The 20,717-nt window shown below is 53.9% G+C and overlaps 13 protein-coding genes across 13 annotated transcripts; 5 read left to right on the top strand and 8 right to left on the bottom strand.

Annotated features, from left to right (window-relative positions):
* Positions 1 to 183: 183 nt before the first annotated feature.
* EI97DRAFT_482885 (thioredoxin-domain-containing protein) lies at positions 184 to 913 on the bottom strand (the record flags this gene model as incomplete). Its single annotated transcript, XM_033802081.1, has 3 exons — positions 184 to 416; positions 489 to 596; positions 714 to 913. The coding sequence occupies 3 exons, from the start codon at positions 911 to 913 to the stop codon at positions 206 to 208; spliced, it is 519 nt and encodes a 172-aa protein (XP_033650522.1). The 3' UTR covers positions 184 to 205.
* Positions 914 to 2,151: 1,238 nt separating this feature from the next.
* On the bottom strand, positions 2,152 to 4,910 carry EI97DRAFT_191732 (uncharacterized protein). Its single transcript, XM_033793602.1, has one exon. It carries the CDS (start codon positions 4,793 to 4,795, stop codon positions 2,171 to 2,173), a length of 2,625 nt encoding a protein of 874 aa, XP_033650521.1. The 5' UTR covers positions 4,796 to 4,910; the 3' UTR covers positions 2,152 to 2,170.
* Positions 4,911 to 5,831, bottom strand: EI97DRAFT_191694 (uncharacterized protein). Its single transcript, XM_033793600.1, has one exon. The coding sequence runs from the start codon at positions 5,551 to 5,553 to the stop codon at positions 5,026 to 5,028; it is 528 nt and encodes a 175-aa protein (XP_033650520.1). The 5' UTR covers positions 5,554 to 5,831; the 3' UTR covers positions 4,911 to 5,025.
* Positions 5,832 to 6,851: 1,020 nt separating this feature from the next.
* EI97DRAFT_191697 (uncharacterized protein) lies at positions 6,852 to 7,562 on the bottom strand. Its single transcript, XM_033793601.1, has one exon. The coding sequence runs from the start codon at positions 7,429 to 7,431 to the stop codon at positions 6,886 to 6,888; it is 546 nt and encodes a 181-aa protein (XP_033650519.1). The 5' UTR covers positions 7,432 to 7,562; the 3' UTR covers positions 6,852 to 6,885.
* Positions 7,563 to 7,584: 22 nt separating this feature from the next.
* EI97DRAFT_436418 (kinetochore protein nuf2) lies at positions 7,585 to 9,402 on the top strand. Its single transcript, XM_033799097.1, has 4 exons — positions 7,585 to 7,758; positions 7,808 to 8,071; positions 8,121 to 9,035; positions 9,090 to 9,402. The coding sequence occupies exons 1-4, from the start codon at positions 7,669 to 7,671 to the stop codon at positions 9,201 to 9,203; spliced, it is 1,383 nt and encodes a 460-aa protein (XP_033650518.1). The 5' UTR covers positions 7,585 to 7,668; the 3' UTR covers positions 9,204 to 9,402.
* A 148-nt stretch (positions 9,403 to 9,550) lies between these two features.
* EI97DRAFT_452615 (thiamine pyrophosphokinase-related protein-like protein) lies at positions 9,551 to 10,582 on the top strand (the record flags this gene model as incomplete). The annotated part of the gene is made up of 2 exons (XM_033800415.1): positions 9,551 to 9,591; positions 9,670 to 10,582. The coding sequence occupies 2 exons, from the start codon at positions 9,551 to 9,553 to the stop codon at positions 10,580 to 10,582; spliced, it is 954 nt and encodes a 317-aa protein (XP_033650517.1).
* Positions 10,583 to 10,807: 225 nt separating this feature from the next.
* On the bottom strand, positions 10,808 to 11,309 carry EI97DRAFT_384468 (RNA polymerase Rpb8; the record flags this gene model as incomplete). Its single annotated transcript, XM_033795978.1, has 2 exons — positions 10,808 to 10,913; positions 10,987 to 11,309. 2 exons carry the CDS (start codon positions 11,307 to 11,309, stop codon positions 10,808 to 10,810), a joined length of 429 nt encoding a protein of 142 aa, XP_033650516.1.
* Positions 11,310 to 11,626: 317 nt separating this feature from the next.
* Positions 11,627 to 12,851, top strand: EI97DRAFT_425115 (paxneb superfamily protein-like protein; the record flags this gene model as incomplete). Its single annotated transcript, XM_033797151.1, has 2 exons — positions 11,627 to 12,119; positions 12,163 to 12,851. The coding sequence occupies 2 exons, from the start codon at positions 11,627 to 11,629 to the stop codon at positions 12,849 to 12,851; spliced, it is 1,182 nt and encodes a 393-aa protein (XP_033650515.1).
* Positions 12,852 to 12,916: 65 nt separating this feature from the next.
* Positions 12,917 to 13,075, bottom strand: EI97DRAFT_384436 (uncharacterized protein; the record flags this gene model as incomplete). The annotated part of the gene is made up of 1 exon (XM_033795976.1): positions 12,917 to 13,075. The coding sequence occupies one exon, from the start codon at positions 13,073 to 13,075 to the stop codon at positions 12,917 to 12,919; it is 159 nt and encodes a 52-aa protein (XP_033650514.1).
* Positions 13,076 to 13,094: 19 nt separating this feature from the next.
* Positions 13,095 to 14,491, top strand: EI97DRAFT_191591 (tRNA-splicing endonuclease subunit sen34). Its single transcript, XM_033793599.1, has 2 exons — positions 13,095 to 13,331; positions 13,518 to 14,491. Exon 2 carries the CDS (start codon positions 13,523 to 13,525, stop codon positions 14,441 to 14,443), a length of 921 nt encoding a protein of 306 aa, XP_033650513.1. The 5' UTR covers positions 13,095 to 13,331; positions 13,518 to 13,522; the 3' UTR covers positions 14,444 to 14,491.
* EI97DRAFT_191565 (PLP-dependent transferase) lies at positions 14,492 to 17,468 on the bottom strand. The gene is made up of 4 exons (XM_033793598.1): positions 16,944 to 17,468; positions 16,791 to 16,893; positions 15,389 to 16,737; positions 14,492 to 15,335 (listed from the first exon to the last, which is right to left on the bottom strand). Exons 1-4 carry the CDS (start codon positions 17,129 to 17,131, stop codon positions 14,540 to 14,542), a joined length of 2,436 nt encoding a protein of 811 aa, XP_033650512.1. The 5' UTR covers positions 17,132 to 17,468; the 3' UTR covers positions 14,492 to 14,539.
* A 2-nt stretch (positions 17,469 to 17,470) lies between these two features.
* On the top strand, positions 17,471 to 19,238 carry EI97DRAFT_436412 (PLP-dependent transferase). The gene is made up of 3 exons (XM_033799096.1): positions 17,471 to 18,534; positions 18,586 to 18,728; positions 18,777 to 19,238. The coding sequence occupies exons 1-3, from the start codon at positions 17,760 to 17,762 to the stop codon at positions 19,149 to 19,151; spliced, it is 1,293 nt and encodes a 430-aa protein (XP_033650511.1). The 5' UTR covers positions 17,471 to 17,759; the 3' UTR covers positions 19,152 to 19,238.
* EI97DRAFT_405033 (putative biotin synthase) lies at positions 18,838 to 20,686 on the bottom strand. The gene is made up of 2 exons (XM_033796549.1): positions 20,368 to 20,686; positions 18,838 to 20,291 (listed from the first exon to the last, which is right to left on the bottom strand). The coding sequence occupies exons 1-2, from the start codon at positions 20,596 to 20,598 to the stop codon at positions 19,329 to 19,331; spliced, it is 1,194 nt and encodes a 397-aa protein (XP_033650510.1). The 5' UTR covers positions 20,599 to 20,686; the 3' UTR covers positions 18,838 to 19,328.
* Positions 20,687 to 20,717: the final 31 nt, after the last annotated feature.

Here is a 20,717-nt window from a genome sequence, read left to right as displayed (position 1 = left end):
TCGAATATGGTTTTCAAATTTCTTTCCTTCGTCGTTAAAATGACTGTATCCATATCCACGAAACCTTTCCCCAAGAAATCTAGACTTCAAGAAGTTGGAATCGCGGAGACCAGAACAGGCGTCGTATCACCGCCCCGGCACGCTTCCTTCCTTCTTCTCTAAACGTTTTTCTCAACCCCATCCAACTTTTAGGCCAACCTCCATCCTACGAGGCAGGCGCCTCGCCCTCGCCCAAACCCTTCTGAATCGCCGCCTCGAGGGCCTTTGGGTTCGCGCCGACCACCTCACCGACCTTCTCGCCGTTCTTGAACAGCAAAAAGGTGGGCATGGCGCGGATGCCGAGTTCCTGGGCGACGTCGGGAACCTCGTCGACGTCGAGCTTGTAGAAGTGGGCGTTGGGGTACGCCTTGGAGAATCTGTGTGGAGGGTCAGGTTACTCCGAGAAGGGATGGGTGGTTCGGAGGTCGAAAGGTAATGGGGTGACGCACTTGACGACCTGCGGCGCAATGACCTTGCAGGGACCGCACCAGGTGGCGAAGCAGTCGAGCACGATGAGGGTGTCTTTGGGCTCGAGAGCCTTGTCCCAGTCGGACTTGCTGTGTGCGCATCCGGCGTTAGCTATCTGTTCGCGGCATATACAGTACAGCAATGACGTCGCGTGCGCCTTGACGAGCGCGCGCAAAGCAGCGAGGAGCAGAGAGGGGGTTGCTCACGAAGTCAAGTTGTGCACGCCTTCCTCGCCCATTCTGCTTGTATTCGAAAAGAATCTCGGAGTGAGGATGGGTCGATAGAGGTTATTGAGGTTGGCAGTCGTCAACGGGGAGAATGAAAATCTCGGAGCTGTGGAGCGGACGGTGGTGAGCAGAGTTCTCCTGAACAGCAATGATGACGTCGCAGCAGCAGCAGAGGCCATGATATAAATACAAGTAGGCAAAGTAACACAGAGACGGAAAAAGAAATACGGCAAGGTAAGACTTGGTATGATTTCAAAGACGAGGGTCGATGGAGGGGACTGGACCTCGTATTGGTTCCGCCGATTACCGTTCGGTACGAAATGGAAGGCTGCTTAGTGATGATGGCGAAGGGAGGGTCCTGGAGGAGCCTGTGCGCCTCATTGACCCAGCACGGCGCGAAAAGGGGTAAAACAGTACTCGTAGACAGTAAAGAGAAGATAGACTTACTGGGGCCGATTTGCGATAGGAGAGATAATCGTGAGAAACTGTGTAGCTAAGAAGGTAGAAAAGCTGATGGTGCTGGTGAAGTGATGATTAATCGGAGTGGCCCCTCACTGCCCCTCGCTTGACCCCTGCCCACTGCCCGCCTGCGCGAATGGCGTACCTAGGTATGACGTGATTGCCTGCCCAACCCCAAAGAGAAAACAGGTGAATGGGATTTGAGCGATCGAATGTGTGCAGGGCAGAGTACGCCTTTTGCCATGCTGTGCACATGTGAAGCTGATATCTGTCTGTTCATCGCCTCTAGTTTATCACGAACTACTGGTAGAACACATATTCTACTCTACTGCTTCCCCCACTGTCACCACCATCCCACACCTTCACCGAGCATGTCTGGCAGCAATGCACAAGATTAATAATAAAGTGTACACATAAACATAGGGTATCCTGCTATCTGCCCAAAACAACTAAACCACATAGCCGCAACTTGCCTTGTTGGGACGAAATTGCAAGCCATATCCCTCTCAAAAGCCTTCGCTCCCTATAACCTAACACCGGTCCAGCATGCCCCCGTCTATATGTGATGCCCGAGATGCTGTCCTTTAAAAAGAGAAGAAAGTATGCCGTGTCGTGTCACACCGAAGCCAGAACGGCGGAGTGAACAGAAACCCCGCGACGCTAACGGCTGGCTATGTTGATGACAAAGTTCAACGCTCCAAATAGTGTCCAAGTCCCCGTCCAACTCTGCGCAACATCCATGAAGGTAGTATCCCTGATGGAGAAAAAAGAGCCAGATGTGCATGTTTGCCGTCCCATAACAGTCATAAACAAAGACGGAAAGGAAAATCAAGGGAGTGACTACGGTCAGCAGAGTTTCAAAGGAAATCGTAACGATCGACTGATACAAAGGAAACAAGCTAAGGAGCGGCGCGGTCTGGCAGAACATGCAACATCTTGACTTCTCCCTCTCTCTCCATCACAGGACACCTCTCACTTCACAGTTGCGACAGGGTATGCTGGGACCCGAGACTCGATCGTCTAGGATCCGCCGAAGTCTTTCTCGCCTTGATATCCAGGAGTTTCGCAGACCCCGCGCTGAGCCGCCGCGAGTCGTGTTTTCCAAGGTTCACGCTCTGCGCACGCTGCAAGATCATCGGCTCGCCCTCTGAAGTGGGCGAGTCGGGCTGGACCTGCTCCTCACCAGCTGCTGTTTTCTTCTCCTCTTCAGGCGACGACTTGTCTGCTTGGTAGAAGCTCAGTAAACCTTCCGCGGACTTGACGCGGGGTTGGCGATGCACAATGGTGGGTTGGCGCGCTACTCCGGTCTTGAGCTGCTCGTCCGATGTGCTCGCTGCAGCAGTGGGTAAGCCTTCATCATCAGCCTCGGCCGCGGGGTCCATGGCAACTATTGCAGCACTGCTGGGCTTCCTATTCATGCATTCGGCCGAGTTTTCTGACCACCGTCGATCGTCGGCTTGCGGTGTTAAACGTCTAAAGTATTCATCATCGGGAATTCCAAGCTCCTCATACGAAGCGTTGAAGTCGTTGCGTTTCGCCGCCGAGGAGCTGATGCTAGAGCGCACATACGCATTATTGGACCTGCGTTTCATGGGCTTTCCTGACAGCCAAGATCCTTCAGAGTCGACGGATGCAAGGGATTGCGACATGAGGCCGGTGTCAGGGACCCCTGGGCTGACAGGAGAATCTGTTCTCGCCTCTGTAGCGGTACTATTCGAGCTGACAAGCAAGCCAGACAACCGCTGGCTCTGTCTTCGAGATGCAATAGCACTAGGAGCTAGCACGTCCGGCGACTGCACCCGCGATTCTGGTGGAGATTTGGAGGATTCCGGGAGATCCTCTCTGAACTTGGACATTGTGCGGCGAGGCACGCTGGGTGGCCGTGCCGGTCGTTTGACTGCGATTGGTTGCAACGGCTGCTTTGGCATTAGGTGAGCGGGGAGAGGTTGACGCGACATGGATTCCCGAGAGGTATTGGAGAAGGAGACTTCGGAGGGGGTGATGTGCCCTTGGTCCTTTGATCCACGTTTTGCGCGTCGGAAGAAGGAGGCAAAGGCGGCCATGCGCCCTCCTTCCGAGCTGCGGCGTCGCCTTGACCCTCGCTTGGAAGTCGCAGTCGTATCGACGGTGGTGACTGGGTATAGCGACCCGCTGGTGCGTGGATCTTGGACAGTCTCCATCGTCTCGATAGGCTTCTCTTGAGCTGCTAGTTCAGAGAGTAAAGCAGGCAGTTCAGATACGTTTGACGGCCCGCGCGTGTGCGCTTGAGGGGTGGGAGATATGCTAGCACGAGATAGCCGAACCGCTTGCGCATCGGCGACGACGGGAGTCTCAAGCGGGCTGTCCACGGGCGTAGGGAGTTGTGCATTCTCGTGACTTCTTTTGGGAGTGCTGAGATGGAGGTGCTGCGGTCTCTGAGAGGGTGTTTGTGGCGTCGATGGCCGCACATCTTCCATGGGTGTAGGGCCGTCTTTCTGTATACCTAGACCGATGGCTCCAGGAGTTTCTACTTCAGGCGGAGAGGGTGGCCCCGCTTGCTCACCGGCTGCGTGGGCGGCGGCCCACTGCTCAGCGGCGCGCTGTTTCTCTGCCCGTCGCTCCAGCTTGCGTTTTAGGCGCTCATCGTTCGCCTTCTTCTTCGCCTCCTTCCGTCTCTTATCCCTCTCCAATATCTGTCTCAATGCACCTGCGTCGAGCGTATCCGCTAAATCGTCGATTCTGCTACTTCTCCTTTGATGACCACTGCTATTCGTACGTCTGAACTCCTCGGATACATTATCCTTCTCTTTCATTGACACTGGAGATTCGCGTGTACTCGAGTAACCGTGGTGCGGCCCCACCGAACACCTGATCTTGGGGCGCGGTGACAGCATATCCAGTGTGCTGACGCGAAACGCTCGGCTCTCCGAGCTCCCGGACATGGACGAGTGTATTGAATCTGCAAGCGGAAGTGATACATCGGAGATGGGTCTTTGGAAGTGCGAATTGAGTCCTCCCTTCACCTTCTTGCTATCTCGCCGAAACATGCCTTGAGAATATCCTGCCGGTCGCTTCTGCGGCATGCTCATGGCTCGTATTTCTTCCTCGCGAACGCTGTCATGCGCTTTTCTCTTGCTGGATCTGCGAGCCAGGAATGTTGTCTCTTGCTCTCCGACGGGAGGTTTGCGCAAAGACTGAGGACGGAGTAGTTTGCGTGGTTTGCGCGGTAGACTGGACTGGGAATCGGAATGGGTTGGGTGGTTTGGCTGGAAGTTGTAGGGGATGGCGTGGGCATGTGCGATAGGGCGAAGGTGGGGGCTCTGCTCGAGGCGCATCGTCTTGGGGAGGGCGGTGATGTCTTCGACGCTCGTGTCGCGGTCAGGCTGTGGAAGCGGCATGGAGGGCGCTGTCGCCGTGGGCCGCGAACGCTTTCCCTTTCGGCGGCTGTTGCGTCTGCTCGGGGATCTCGTCAAGACATGGCTTTGGACGGCGTTGTGGGCGGAAGGCAGCTTCCTGTCTGCATTGAGTCCTGCAACGGCGGCGGTCGACGATGATGACTGCGGGCCATCAGAAGGGGATTTGGGTTTGGCGGTCTTCCCGCTTCGTCGCGCGAACGGCCACATGGCAGTCTCTGCCAACGGTCAGGTCCCTGACGGTCGCGAAACCAGTCGGCGGAGTGTTCCTGTGTGCTTGGGGGCGGGAGCGGCGCGGAATGCTATCTGTTGGCGGACCGGCGGGTGGAGCGCCGCATCATGGTGGGTCGATCGGACGGGTGGACGATGACGCTTGGCAGCCAGGTGGACGGAGAGCGGGTGAGTGAGTGAGTGAGTGAGAGAGAGTGTGTTGATAGAGGTTAGGAGAGAGAGCGGTATGGGAGGGGGGCGAAGTCCAAGGGAGCGAGTTGTGTGGGTGTGTGTTGTGAATGTGAAATGCCTTGCTGGGTTTGGGAGCGTGGGTAGGTAGGTATGTAAGGGTTAGGGCAGCAGCAGTCACGGGGGCCCAGCGGGTCCGTCCATAAGGCAGGCCTTGATTGGGGCTGGAGCGTGGCAGCACAACGGCCGGGAACATTTTTAAAAATAAAAATAATACGAATCCTTGCACCCCCTCGGAAGCTGGAGCTGCCCAGGTGTGCTGAGCCCTCTGACGCTTGCTTGCTTGCTTTCGGAACGCCACTTGGAAGCACGACTGGGTGAGAGGAGCAGAGCGCTCTGGAGACGAAGAGCTCAAAGACGACACAAGGAACGCTCGCAGGCACGGCGGTGCAGTCTGCGGTACAGAGCATGTCGTCGAGTGGGTGGTGGGCGGCAGGTCTTTCGGAAAGATGATGGCACTCCTCTTTCTTCTCCCCGGGGGTCTTCTTCCTCTGCATCTGCCCTCTCATCCTCAAACCTCAAACCTGCTCGACCACGAGATGTGGCGAGATCTCGACGACCAGACACAGTCAGGATCCTCTCCAGGGCTGCTTGCTCCCGCTGCCCCGATGGTTGACAGGCCGCCGCGTGTGGCTGCCGTGGGCGATCGAGACGGTCGAAGTCTGCTCATCACAGCTCATTTTTGCCCTCATTCCCCCACGGCTCCAATCATCAATCGCCATTGATATCATCCACATCCCACACCTTCCCATGAGCACACCCTGCTTCCTGGTGGCGAATTGCGCGTGGTCGACTCGTCTTTCTCTCATTTTGCATTCCATTCAATCCTACCTCTCGTGAGCGTGCGTCGTCATGAACTGCGCCTTGACCGATCGACCCCCTCGCCTCCTGCTCACGAGGCCAACAGAAAGTGGGTGTGCACACGCGCCGTCCTCTGTCTGACGTTGCCAAGGGATGCTGTGTGTGTGAACGCAAGTGACACGGCAGGCTACGACATCGGGACGTGCCTGCGCACCCTCCAGACCAGACAGACTGCTAGATGGAGACAGCGAGAAAATGATAGACTAGCACAGAAGGCTAGACACTAGACGTGGAAACGGGAGAGACACGTCGTGCTGCAGCGCCAGCGGAATCTGACGGCGAGATGCAGGTGCTGCCGCAGCTGCAGAGGCACAGGCATGCAGTTTTGTAACGGCGCCGACCACAAGCGATTCGCCAAAAGTCATTTTCTCGCTGCCAATACTACTGGTTGATTATAGAAGGTGTCAACCACTTTATTGGTGCGATTATTGAGACTTTTTGGAGTGCCATTATTCGACAGGCTTCGTTTTGTGATTTCTCTGGACAACGGTCCCGTCCGACGATATCGCGAGGAGACAATATCAGACATGTCCTTTTCACGAGTTGTGCAACCCTTTCAGCATGGCAACGCTATGTTCTCAACCATGTAACCTGCGTTCCGGTGTATCCCAAACAAGCGCTTCGTACCTGACTACCACTGTTCCAGCCCTCCCGATCCTGGCACTCCATCATCCGAAGCCCTCGGCTACGCTATCCACGCGCCCCACCCCACTTTGGATGAAAAGGTTTTCTGAGAGAAAACGTTCGAGACCAACAAGCCGGATCTTCGTTTCTGTGCAATCGTGGGAAACGGCTGTTGTTGACTCGCTTGTGTGCTTCCTTCCAAGGACGAAGCTATCGTTTGTGTGCGTCAATATCGAGGTGCAGCTTGGATCCACAGCAACTGGAGCTTCTGCAGAAGGCGTGTGGTAATAAAACAGAGATGTCCACTCTTATTATTATTTCGCAAAATTCTCGTGCTGTTGAGAATTTGGCAGGGCTCAGATGTTGAGTTGTCCTTTCCCTGAGGTAAAGGCTCTGGTTCGTCTTCGTCGGCAGGCGTTCAAAAACCCACATATATCTCCTTCGGCTTCTCCCCGAGCATACACAGTAAAAGGATTTATTAGTGAATTGAATTGGATGATAAAATGGCATGGTGGTGCAATGCAGGTACATTCTGTTACAGTAACCCTCAACACAGACATTAGTCTAGTTGGGCGGTACCTGGACACCGCAGGCTTCCAACGGAGAGGGGTCGAATGAATACGTGTATGGAGCGATTTGGACCTCTCGTTGGATTCGATATAACCGCCGATTCTTACAATCCCTGTTGCAGTGCGATCGTGGGACCTAATAGATATTGAGGACCAGGTGGGTGGTCTTTTCATTTGAATGCATGCTGTGGTACACTGAGCATCAGAGGTTCCGACAAAGATCGATCCTGAGTCACCTCGTACCTGCCGACGGATCTCACCTGTCCAAATTCTGGCAACGACATCTACTCTTGGGTTGCATTCTATATTTTCGAACATTGTTAAACAGGTCATAGGAAATCATAGACTAGACGTTGCCGGTCAAGGTGGTGAATTAAGTGTCCGTCACATGTGAGATGGAATGACGCTATTCCCGTTCCGCACTAGACCGACCATGCGCTTGGCAACCTTGTTTGTTTACTTCGACTTCACGCCATCGACTGGCACCATGAACATTGACGTCTTGTGCGCAACCACAATTCCTCTTGATCTCGCTTGAAACTGCACGCCTGAAAGTTGTAGCGGCCCAACATGTCTTATAATCCGCGCATGAGCACCGCGCGAACCCCATCCTACAACCCCCGCACAAAACCACAAGATGAGGATGCATTCATGACCTTGGTATGCTCCTCCTTTCGCCTAATGTTGTAAACTCAGCTAATCCGAACAGTCCGATCAAGAGATCGCGGGATGTATTACGGATATTGGAATCAATTTCACAGTTCACGACCTTCAGAAGCCGAACCCCCAAATCATACAAAAGGTTTTCGAATGGATGGCCGAGCTGTTGATGAACACGACGCGCGAAGTCGTTGCACCTGCCATGAAGGCTGCGGCGGAGGATATCTGTGGCCCGGATGCTGATCGTATATTTACTTCCGACACCCGGGATCTGATGGGCTTCTTTGTGATACTGCGGAAGCTGCTTGTCGAGGTGTGACATTGTCTTCAGAGGCGGTATGCTCGACGGCTGACATGTTCAGTGCGGAATCCACGACTTTACCTTCCAGGATTTGTACAAGCCCAGCCATCAGCGCCTTGTCAAGATATTCTCCTTCATGATCAACTTTATCCGGTTCCGCGAGTCGCAGACCGAAGTCATCGACGAGCACTTCAACAAGGCGGAGCGCACGAAGATCCGAATCGAGCAGCTCTTCAACGACAAGGAAGACAAGGAGATGCAACTCCAGGAGCTGCAGCGCAACCGCCACGCTACCGAGAAGATCATGCAGGACCGAGAAAAGCGCAACAAGGAGCTGAAGAGCAGGCTTTTGGAGCTCAAACAGGGTCAGGAGGCGGTTGCGAAGAAGCTAGAGCGGGCAAGGGAGGAGCAGAATAAGTTGAAGGCGCTTTTGCAGCAAAAGGTGGAGGCCAAGGAGATCGCGCAGCGTGAGGTGCTGAAGTTGAGGCCGTATACGCAGCAGAGTCCCACGGCGCTCGAGAACTCGCTGCGAGATTTGAATGATAAGCTCGTTCAAGAGAAGACTCAGATTGAGACGCTGGATCGACGTGCTCGCGCTCTGCAAACATCGACGGACTCTTTCACGGTTGTTGCGGCAGACGTTACCTCATGCACCAGGCTCCTCACGGACGTACAAAGCGACCTCGCCAAGGAAGAAGAGGAGTTAGCGAAAGCGTCTAGGCACAGGGACGCCCTAGCGGACCGGAGCAACAATGTCCGGGATGTCGAGCGCCAGGAGAAGCTTCTGCAGAAGCAGCTCGCCAACGTGAACGCGCGGACAGAGAAGCTGAAGAGGAAAGCAGATGAAGAAGCAGAGCGGGCAAAGAGAAGAATGGAAGAACTTAGGGAGACGCATGCCAAGTTGGCGGAGGAGAGGGGCGAAAAGGGTCGCGAGATGGAGAGAAGGAGGGTGAGGATCGAACAGACCGAGAAGAAGGTGAGGCTCGATCCTTTCATTGTTGCAGTTGCTGTCTGCTAACGTTCTTCATAGATGGCGGATCTGAAAGACAGCATAGAGAACGAGGTTCGGGAGGCTCATGATGAGTACATCAAGATGGAAAGTCACATCAAGCTGTATATCACAGAGATGGAGCAGAGTATATAGGATTGGGAAATTGGTTTGGTTGGTTCTTCTGATAATTGGTTGGCAGGATTATGCCTCTTGGGATACTGGCTCGGATGGTTATGGCGTTGGGGTAGATACCATGTCTGCTTCTGTGCTATGGATGTCAACGATATCGTTTTTATGAGCATTGTGCATTTCAGTTCGTAGAGCTAGATATTCACATTTCCATCGCTGGGCGCATCTCTGCCCCGCATTCCTGCCCCACTCAAGAATACCTCGATGTTATCGATAACGACTACCACCGAGAAGCTGCTTCCAAGTCGGCCATCTCCTTGACGATTTCTCTGCCAATTTCACGCCTTTGATCTATGGAGAGGAATTCCACAATGTCCTTCTCCAACCTCGACCTCGTAAACGAATGCGACTCGTCAGTCCCCCATGCACCCGTCCCTCCATCCATCCAACCATCGCCGACAACCCGCTAACCTCTCTCACCTCGAACCAGCTTCCCATACTATCAAACCAACCCCTCCCTCTACGCCGCCAGCCTCTCCACCTACTACTCCCTCCGCGTCCACGGCCACGACTACCCCCTCGGCTACCTCCTCCCCTCCGTCGCCCAAGTCTTCCACAACGTCCCGCACTGGGACCTCGACTCCACGCAACGCACCCTCACCCTCATCGCCGGCCACAACGCCGACGAGCGCTCCGAAGCCGTCCGACAAACCCTCCTCGCGCTCCGAAAAACGGGCCACTTCAAAGTCCTGGAGAAATGGCGAGACGAGCTGTACGCCGTTTACGGGCGGAACAAGGAACTGCTGTTCCGCGTCGAGCGGAGCGCGAGTCCGTTGTTGGGCGTTGTGACGTACGGCGTGCATATGACTGCGTATGTGAGAGTGCCAGAGGAGGAAGGGGGAATGAAGATTTGGATCCCGCGCAGGGCCAAGACGAAACAGACGTATGGCGGCATGTTGGATAATGCCGTCGCGGGGGGCATGGCGAGCGGAGAGACGCCCTTGGAGTGTCTGGTTCGCGAATGCGCCGAGGAGGCGTCACTGCCTGAGGATGTGGTGCGCGCGAGGGTGAAGGCTGCGGGCACCGTCACGTATTTCTATATTCGGACGGAGAAGGCGGGTGGGGAGACGGGGCTTATGCAGCCCGAGTGTCAGTATGTGTATGATATAGAGTTGCCCGTGGATGTGGTGCCGAGGCCTGGGGATGACGAGGTGGAGGAGTTTTATCTGTGGAGTGTGGAGGAGGTGAAGGCGGCGTTGGCGAGGGGTGAGTTTAAGCCGAATTGTGCGCTGGTGATGCTGGATTTTTTCGTGAGGCATGGGGTGTTGACCGCTGAGAATGAGGAGGATTATATTGAGATTGTGGCGAGGTGTCATAGGAAGTTGGAGTTTCCTACGCTGTAGAGAGATGGTGGAAAGCGCTGGAGTTTTCTTACGCTAGGAAGATCTGATGAAAACGCGATCGGGGTATCGACCCAAGGCGCAAAAAGGAGGAGTTGTTACAGTGTAGACAAATAGAGGTACCGAACGCCGCCGTATGCAATGATTTCCTTCCCCTTTTCCGCTTGACTCACATCAAACCCCGTCTTATCCCGCAACCCGGAAGTGGAATTCGAGGTCTTTGCGAGCCTACTTCTTGAGCAGCATGTAGATGTACTCAATCCGCAATCCCGTCATCTTCTTATAAGGACCCTCAATGCAGAGTAGTAAGCCGCCAAAACTCGAGTAAAACTTGCTGTAGGACACAGTCAGCTCCCATTGCCAGCCTCGCACCAATCAGCCCGACGTAACGTGAACGCCGCACTCACCAGGTCTCCCCATCATTATCCTCAAACCGGTAATTCTTCCCATGACACACGTAATCGAACATATCCGCGAGCGTCGGCTCCCCTTTCGCCGTATCCCTCCACCCCTTCTCGTCGTCCTTGGAACCATCCAGATTCAGTGTCCGCGCTAGCACCATGTTGATGTTGTCACCCACGTTGACGGGGAAGAGCTCGTGGTTGATGTCCAGTTGCATGGTGACGCTGTGGTCAGCGGAGGTGCCGAATATGCGGGATACGCGGTCGTATTTCTCGTTGTTGATGCTGTTTATCGTGAAGGTTTCTTCGAAAACTTGGGCGTCGGCCATGGTGAATGGTAGGTGAGGAAGCGCGGGGTGGTGAGCGTTATGGGAGTGTTGGATGGCAAGATTCGGAGGTCCGTGTGGGTATGGTAAATCCAGCGAGTGCCTTCAATGAGAAATCTGCTGCGATTGTCTGTTGTTGCCTTGTTGTATGGCTGAATTGCTTGTTCGGTCGAAATGCTGAAAGGGCTCCAAGAATTTCAATCCGGCGCGGGACTGGAATAATATAATTCCGAGATAAACGTCACGTCTTATCGATAACAGCTCCCCGACCCCAACATATTTCTCGGACCCCTCGTTCTGAAGCTGTTGTTGCTCTAGGAATGGCCTTTCGAAAGCGCAACGTGCCGCTTTCGCGGACAGAACAGAAGCCCGGCTCCCCTTCCGTTCCAGCTTCTACAGAACCCTCATCCGCTGAGGTACCTCAAGCAATTACCGGCGTCCGCCCCTCACCTCTTGATGGACGCCCCACTACTTCCACAGGAACTCCATCCCTCGATGCTATCCTTGCCGGCCATGCTGGACTGCCCCTGGGAAACTCTATATTCATAGGCGAACAGGGAACCACAGATTATGCTGGTGCGCTGCTGCGGTTTTATGCTGCTGAGGGAGTAGTGCAAGGGCATCGCGTGCATGTCGTCGGCATGGGAGAAGCATGGGGTAGAGAGTTGCCTGGGTTGAGTGAGAAGGACGAGAGTGGGAGGAAAATAAAAACCAGTGCGGAAGAGGAGAAGATGAAGATCGCATGGAGATATGAAAGCTTGAGTGTCCACGGCGCGGAGAGAGGTGAGCGCTTCAAACATGCTGGAACTTCGCGTGCGGACCACTGACAATATGGGCCCGGGAATAGAGAGAAAAGTCTCTGGCAAGACGGGAGAGGACCAGGCAATATTCTGCCATACATTTGACCTTGCAAAACGTCTAATGCTGCCGGTGGGAACAGCGATAAACTATATCCCCATTGCTCCACAACGAAACCCCTTCCCCTCAATCTTGCAGAACCTACAAAATGACCTCGCATCGACGCCCCCAAACACGATACATCGCCTTGTTATTCCTTCCCTCCTCTCGCCCGCTATATATCCCCCAATCTCGACCCGACCAGACTGCGTTCTACAGTTCCTTCACGGCCTCCGCGCGCTCCTCCGCCTCCATCCAACACAGCTGACAGCCATAATCACATTTCCTCTTACGCTCTATCCTCGATCAACGGGACTCGTCCGATGGATGGAAATACTCTCCGATGGGGTGATGGAGCTCTCGCCCTTTCCCTATGACTATGCGCAGGTGCTGTCGGCAGCGACAAAGGAGGAGGACAAGCCGCAGGGTATCTTTGCGGTGCATAAACTGCCGGTTTACAGCGAGAAGGGTGGAGGTGGAAACGTCGAGGGGCTGGGAGAAGACCTCGCCTTCACCCTGAGTAGGAGGAAGTTTACGGTGACCAAATTCAGTCTTCCACCAGCGGAAGGGGATACGGAGGCGCAGGAGGAGGCTGCCAGAGGCTCTGGTGCGACTCCGATGCCGAAGAAGGAGGATCTCGACTTCTGAAAGAGCTGTGTGCCGACACTTATGTCGTCTACGAGCCTCGAAGAGCCGAGTTCAGGTGTGAGGCTTCAATCCTCCTCACTAGCATTCCGCATGATATCCTGCAGCTCAATCTGCTCCCATCCCCCAATCCCAGGCCCTATCCCTTGGGCATAGCTCCTACCGAAGGATGCATAACGTGGGTTGATGGTGATTCCAGAGATTCGTGCGCGGAATCGGTCGCCCATGCACGATGATAAAGCCAAGAAGACCAGGAACAGGAGGAATGGGATGAAGAAGAGCAAGCTGAGAAGAATAATGATGTTCATGGTGGTACGTTGTTGTTTCCATGGGTCAAGCATTCACACATGCGTGGATGGACTTGGTGGATTGCGCTGCTTAGTCATTAGCGCCTCCTTAGCCTCGAACAGCAAAATCACATTATCGAACCTATTCATTGCTCCTGCTCTTGAACACTTCCGCCATGACTCCATGCAAGGCGAGGTAAGTCTACTCTTTTTCATGCGTCCCTTCCCTCTCAGATGATTAAAAACAAATTTAATCTGTCAATCCCCTGACTCCAAAGGAGACTGAAGATCACAAATTTTGTATTCACACTATGATCCACTCACTCGCACATCTCATAATCTTGGTTGGCTTCGAAGCACGAGACTGACATTGTCAAAGTAGGAGCAATGGGTTCGGTAACAGAACCATTCCCCATATCTCGTATCGCGGGTCGCTATCTGCTGTTTGACATCGATGTCATCAGCTATGCACGTCGCACACACAACACATGCGGTGTCTTGATTGGCACACTGCCTAATCTGTCCCAGCAGAATGTCTTCCTAGGCATTCCCCTGGAGCTCATGCCCGAAGAGGCGCGTGTTCTGATAGAACGAGGACATGCATACATTGTCGACGATGAGGAGACCCACAGGAAAGGGTTCCTTCAGATGAGTCGGGAAGATAGGCTAGCATATCTCCAATACATGGACGAGCTGGGCCTGGAAGCGTCCATGGAGTCAAAGAGGAAGCTCGAGGAAAGGGCAGCGAAAGCATTGAAAGGGAAAGACCTCTCCTCCAGCCTGAAGCAGAAACATGCAGGCCCTGCTCCTTCAGAAGCGACCTCGAACGGTGATGAGGAGTCTCTCTTCGACTCATCTGAGCCGGGCGTACAGCCTAAGGCGTCGCAGTCCAACTTGATCCCACATTTCATTACGCCTGCCACATCATACCCTCCTCTTTCTCACCCGCCCGTAGACCGCGGACTGCCCCTTCCTGAAGTCCCTCGCAGTTACCCACTATTTCGATATATGCATTCGAAAGGGTACTTTTCAACGCCTGGTCTGCGTTTTGGTTGCCATTATACAATCTATCCCGGAGATCCACTCCGCTTCCATAGCCATTTCCTTGCCACCGGTCTGGACTGGGATGAAGAGTTCGACTTGCTTGATGTCATTGGCGGCGGACGACTTGGGACTGGTGTGAAGAAGAGTTATCTCTTAGGTGGAGAGGACCCGACTGCAGACGCCGTCACGGAGCAGAGTGACAATGGGGCAAGCGTAGAAGTCAGGCCAGTTCGGACGTTTTCGATTGAATGGGCGGGAATGTAAAGAGGCCTCGGCGGAAATCTTGTTTACGTGGACGTAACTCTCAATGCAACTATATATCCATATCTTGAACCAATCTTTGCCGCCCATCATGAGTCATTATGCCACGGACGCCTTGTTCAACTTTTCCAACAGCGCCTTCTCCACCGCGGTCAAGTGGACGGGCTCTGTGGTCATACTGGCCATGAGGTAAAGAACGTTGCCAAGCACTCTTGAATGGATGCTCATTCCGTCCTCTCCAATATCATTCAACAAGGCGTCTCTCAATCCGATAGCCGCGTTGGAAGTGTATCCCGCGCCCTCTTCATCCTTCAGTGCAACCGCGAGAACGGATCCAAGAGCAATAACGCTATCCACCCTACGGTGATGAGACAGTCTTGTCACGGTTGACTTCGTCCACATGCTCCAAGCTCCAAAACGCTCGTCCTGGTTTCGTAGCGCAGAATCAACTTCCCCTCCTGCACTGGAAGCCGGAACCCAAGAGCTCCGATATTGAGCCCACGTCTCGCCCTTGGAAAGCCTCTCCAGCGCTGTCAACGAAGTATTGGCAACGTGACATCCAATTGGGTGCGCGGTATAACTGTGACCATGCAGCAGGGCGTCAGCCTTCTCATCGCCCAGGAACGCAGCGAAGATGCTGTCGCTGGCGAGCGTGACGCTCAGCGGTAATAAACCACCAGTCAGCAGTTTGGCGTTTACGGAGATGTCCGGCTGGGTGCGGAGGAAGGACGCAGCGGTGAAGCGGCCGAGGCGGTAGAGGCCGGTGAAGACTTCGTCGAAGAGGATGGGCAGGCCGGTCCAGGAGTGGGGGTCTGCTGGGGTTGAGGTTGGGGTGGCAGGGGAGAAGGTGTAGGAGCGGACGATCTCGACGAGCGTGCGTTGGAAAAGGGGATCGCTTTGGTTGTTAGGTTGCAGAAGATGGTGGTAAAGGCGTGGGGTGGGACTTACACAAAGAGCATACCGCCGGCACCGAGAATGAGGGGTTCCATCATCAGGGCGCCGAATTTCTTCCCTTCTGTCTTTACCAGCCGATCCAAAGTCTCCCGGATGTAATTCTTGTATTGCTGAGAAGATCCTCTCACGTCGAAATCGAAGATCTCGTTCAAGTCACCGAACTGTTTCGCGGGCCCGAACTGTTCCTCCATGCCAGCCGGAGCCTCCACAATCCACTTGCCCTCTCTCATTTTGACGGACGGGAAGTCAAACCAATATCCCCGGCCGCGATACCAATCTACTTTCTTGTTATACACGCACGGTTCCGAAGCGTCCATGGCACCAATAGTATCACCATGGTAACTCCCCTTGAGGCCTATAACACCAATCTCCTCGGTCGAACCATCCCAACCATATCTCTTGCAAGCGGCTCGCAGAGCCATCTTGATACCGACTTCGACAGCCGTGCTGCCATTGTCGCTGTAGAAAACCTTGGTGAGTCGTGGATTCTGGACCCCTTCTATCAGGCTCTCGGCCAGCGTTAAGGCCGGATCATGCGTAGCGCCGGCAAACATGACGTGTCCGTATCTACCCGCTGCATACGCAGCAGCGAGAGACAGTTTCGGATTGCCATGGCCGAGTCCTTGGGTCCACCAGGATGCTGAGCCGTCGAATGCGGGATGGAGAACTGGTTCGTTTGTGTCTTTGGACGTTGATGACTTGGACGTGTGCTTCGCTTGGAAGTAATCCCCGTACGCACTGTCAAATACAAGAATTTCTTCGTCATTTTTTATGCTCTTGTGTTGTGTGAAGGGGTGCCAGATGGTCTTTCTCGTTCTATGCGCCATACTGTTGAGGTTGTCCAGGCGTTTGTCCCGTCGATTTAGGAGCTCTTCCGCCGTCCTTGCGACTTCGGAATGGGTACAGGATCGATCGTAGTACTCCCTCATCATAGCCCGTTCCTCTTCAATGGGACGTCCCTCAACGTCAGGAATCCAAGGTAACCTGAACGCGGGTATTTGCTGTTTCTCGAAATAGGGGCCCAGGTATCCGAAGTTCTCATACTTGCCCTTGTCATCGAAGCAGACCACGGCGTCGATATCGTAGCCACGGAGAAGCAGAGATTCTACTGCGGAAATGGTAGATGAGATGCCACCGAGGCGATGGTCTCCGACCAGGAGAACTGGTAGGCGTAGTGGCCGATACAGATCGGCTTGCGGGGTACCAGAGGGACCGGGGCTTAGGACTCCTCCGGCGGTTTCTACCATGGTGAAGCCTCCTCTTTTGGACGATTGCTCTGAGAAAAGTCTTGCATCTTCCTGCAGGTGGGAATAGAGCGCTTGGATAACTTTATCGTCGCTGGGCTACATTCTGTCAGCAAAGAAGAAGATGGATATTTCTTTGTTGACTAGCTCACAATAGATCTTCGACTCCTGGCGGCAGCAAGATGAGGACTAACAGCTTCATCGTACTTGAACAGCGTCGAGACAGCCACTCCCGAGGCATATCGTCTCAAGTACCTGCGTGATGTTCAGCAAAATTCCACCACTTCTAGAGGGTATTTTCCAACCTCTCGTCCTCCTCGTCTTCCGGGCCCGTAGATACAGGCTTAGTGTAAGACACTTTCCATTTTTCGGGTCTCTGCGCGAAGTGCTTTGCCAGCAGCGTAGAAGCGACGGTCTTGCCTACACCTGTGTTGGCGCCATATACTTGAATGGCAAGGAGGTTGCGCCAGAGAGCTCCCGGGACTCTGGACATTGGATGCTGTCGAGATATTGCAATGAATGCAACCCCAGTTATACGTAAGAGCTCCGCGGCCGGTGCACAATTGTAAATAGCAGAGGTCGATGCAGTCCGATTCTATGGCGCGATCACCCCAATTGGTTCCGTTCCGTGAAGTATTATTCCTCAGCTGTCCTACTCTTACGTATGTACTCTAAAGCGCACGAGTCCGGCATCGGGGGATGCAATCAAAAGTTGAGGTAGGTTTCTTGCGGTTTATACTCGCAAGATATGCTATTCTGAGAGGGGCTTAGCCAAGGACGGCTAGATCTCGCATACATAGGTAGATCTTGGAACCTTGGAATATTTGACTGCCCGTCACCAAGTTCCCAGGCAAGTATTGCGTCCACAGCCCGGGCTGTAGGAAATCCTAGTGCCTGGTCACGGAGGAAACCTCCGGCGGACAATATTCTGACTCATATGCGGCGGAGATACTGAATGTTGGTCACGACCGGGACACAAATTCTCTCATCAATCCAAACGCTCACAACTGCTCGGTACGCTAAACCGTTTTTGGACTCTACTCAGACCTCCCATCAACAACACCCTTCCCATCAATCCTCCAGTTATCTTGAATTGAACCCAAATAAAACCTAAATCCACCATGGATGACCAACAAAAAGAAGACCTCCCTCTAGAAAAAGCCCTCCGCACCCTCCTGGACCGCCGACGTACCCAATCCACCCTCCGCAACTTAACCCTAAACCCTCACCAAAAAATCGACTTCTCATCCAACGACTTCCTCTCCCTCTCCAATTCCCCTCTCCTCCGCTCAACCTTCCTCTCCGAACTCTCACGTGATGCGTCTTTCCCCCTTGGCAGCGGAGGTTCTCGACTTCTAGACGGAAATTCGGCCTACGCGGAGGATTTAGAGAAAGAGATAGCTGCGTTCCACGGCGCTGAGGCAGGACTTCTGTTTAATTCCGGATTCGATGCGAATGCGGGGTTTTTTGCTTGTGTGCCGCAGAAGGGCGATGTGGTGGTTTTTGATGAGTTGATTCATGCGAGTGTGCATGATGGGATGCGGTTGAGTCGCGCTGTCAAGAAGGTCAGATTCAAGCATAATGACGTTCGGGATTTGCGCAGAGTGCTTGAAAGGACTTTGAGGGAGGTTGAGGGAGTGATAGAAGGGAGGAATCATGTCATTGTTGCCGTGGAGGCGGTTTATAGTATGGATGGGGATTTGGCGCCGTTGAAGGAGATTGTTGAGGTGGTGGAGAGGAGTCTCCCCAGGGGAGGTGGGTATGTGGTTGTTGATGAGGCGCATGCGACGGGGGTTATTGGGCCGGAGGGGAGGGGTTTGGTGAATGTTTTGGGGCTAGAGAAGAGGGTGTTTGCGAGATTGCATACCTTTGGGAAGGCGCTGGCATGTAATGGCGGTAAGGGGTCTACTTTGCTCCTTTGGGGATTTTGAGACTGACATCGCGTAGCTATAATACTGGGTTCTCCTTTACTGCGACATTACTTGATCAACTACGCCCGACCCCTCATATATACGACTTTTATGTCATTCCCTACGCTGGCAGCCATCCGAGCATCTTACAGGCTCCTGCAGGAGGGTCAAACAGTTCAAGTAGGGAGGTTATTCGAAACTGAAGAGTTTGTACTCACGTATCTCCAGATGGCGCAGCACCTCAATTCCCTTGTCTCCTTCCTGTACACCGAACTTCGCAGCCGTCCTTCCTTAGTCCAATCTTCGACCCTCCAGATTCCGAAAGAGAAACCCCAATCACCTATTTTCGCCATCTTAGCATCCAACCCCAGAAGCCTTGCAAGTTTTCTTCAGGGCAGGGGAATGATGGTGAGGGCAGTGGTGCCTCCGACTGTACCGGAAGGTACGTCGAGGATAAGAGTGTGTCTGCATGCGGGGAATACTGTGGAGGAGGTGAGGGTTTTGGTGGATAGTATTGAGGAGTGGGTCATGCAAAGTAGGCGTGTGGGCAAGGCGGGTGCACTGGAAACAGGGGTTGGATTTTCTGCGAAGTCCAGGTTATGAGGATGGTTCCTGGAATGGGCTGACAATTGTCTTTGGCTTCCCAACAGCCGCTCTGGGCCGAATATGAGTAAATAGAATCAAACGGAGACTAGGGCAGCATTTGCCCCGACCCCTCGCTTATGCGTAGCACAACGTGGTCATACTTAGGACCAAACTGTGTGCTTTTACTTTGTCCCCTCAAAGACTAGCTGCAGCCTCTATCTTCTGCTCAGCTTCTCCAACCGTGCCTGCAATTGCCTCTTGCTCTTGCTTCCCCTGCATCGTTTCATGAGGAGCCATAGCCCGCAGACCCCACCGCTCAAACATCTCCCTATCTTCGTCCCACCCATTGCACTCAGTCGTCAGCATCTTCTCCCCCGTAAAAACAGCATTGGCGCCCGCCATAAAGCATAGAACCTGTTTCTCTTCTTCCATCGTGTTCCTGCCTGCAGCGAGTCGAATGATGGTAGAAGGAAGGACAAGCCGAGCCGTCGCTATGGTCCGCAGGATGGCGTCGAAGGCGATCGGCTTTCTGTCGCCAAGCGGTGTGCCTTTGATCGGCACCAGTGCGTTGACAGGGAAGGACTCGGGGTGTGTTGGTAGCGTCGCGACGGTGTGAATAAGTCCAATATGGTCCTTCGGCTTCTCTCCCAGCCCAAGGATACCACCCGTGCAGACATGAATCCCCGCCTCACTAACATTCTTGATGGTAGCTAACCGCTCATCATATGTCCGCGTCGTAATCACACTGGGATAATGTTCCCTCGAAGTGTCCACATTGTGATTGTACGCAGTGAGCCCCGACTCCTTCAACTCTTTCGCCTGCTCCGCATCAATCATGCCCAGTGTGACGCATGCCTCCATGCCCAGTTCCCTCACCCCTTTAACCATCTCTTTAATGTTCTTCAGATTCGTCTTGCGACCTCGCATATCTCTCCACGCAGCACCCATGCAGAATCGCGTGCTCCCGTTCTCCTTGGCTATGCGGGCGGCTTCGAGGACGGACTCGACGTTGACCATTTTTGTGGCTTTGAGACCCGTGTTGTAGCGAGAGGATTGGGCGCAGTAGCTGCAGTCTTCGCTGCAGCCGCCGGTTTTGATGTTCATGAGGGTGCACATCTGAATAGCGCCTGGTTTGTGGAAGCGGCGGTGGACGGAGGCCTGGGCGGGGTAGGTGTCAGTTCTTCCCCGCAATCATAAGAGGTCCGGACAGAACTCCAAGGGGCAAGAGACATACGGAAGCATAGGTGAGCTCCATGAGAGGGGTGTTGTACACCTCTGCGATCTCCTCCCGCGTCCAATTGGTTCGTGGGCCGGAGGCTTGCACCGCATCTTGGAAGACGGAGCTGGTGGGCTTTATGACTGGGATGTCGACCACTGTGCTGAACGAGCGTGCCGTTTCTCTTGTTGGAACAAGAAGAGAGGAAGAGCTTGAGACGAGTGGCCGCAAAAGCAGCCGCTGAGCCATGGTGACGGTGAAGAGAGCGAGGAGAGTGAATGAACCTGGAAATTGCCAAAATGGAGGGGCTCAGGTCGACTTTGAGAGATGAGGGGTGTTGTGTCATTGCTGAGCTTCTCATTGGCCAA

The sequence above is a fragment of the Westerdykella ornata genome, assembly GCF_010094085.1.
Source record: "Westerdykella ornata strain CBS 379.55 unplaced genomic scaffold EI97scaffold_31, whole genome shotgun sequence".
In the NCBI taxonomy this organism is placed as follows: Eukaryota; Fungi; Ascomycota; class Dothideomycetes; order Pleosporales; family Sporormiaceae; genus Westerdykella; species Westerdykella ornata.
Note: the sequence above shows the minus strand (reverse complement) of the source record. Positions and strands in the feature narration are given on the sequence as shown.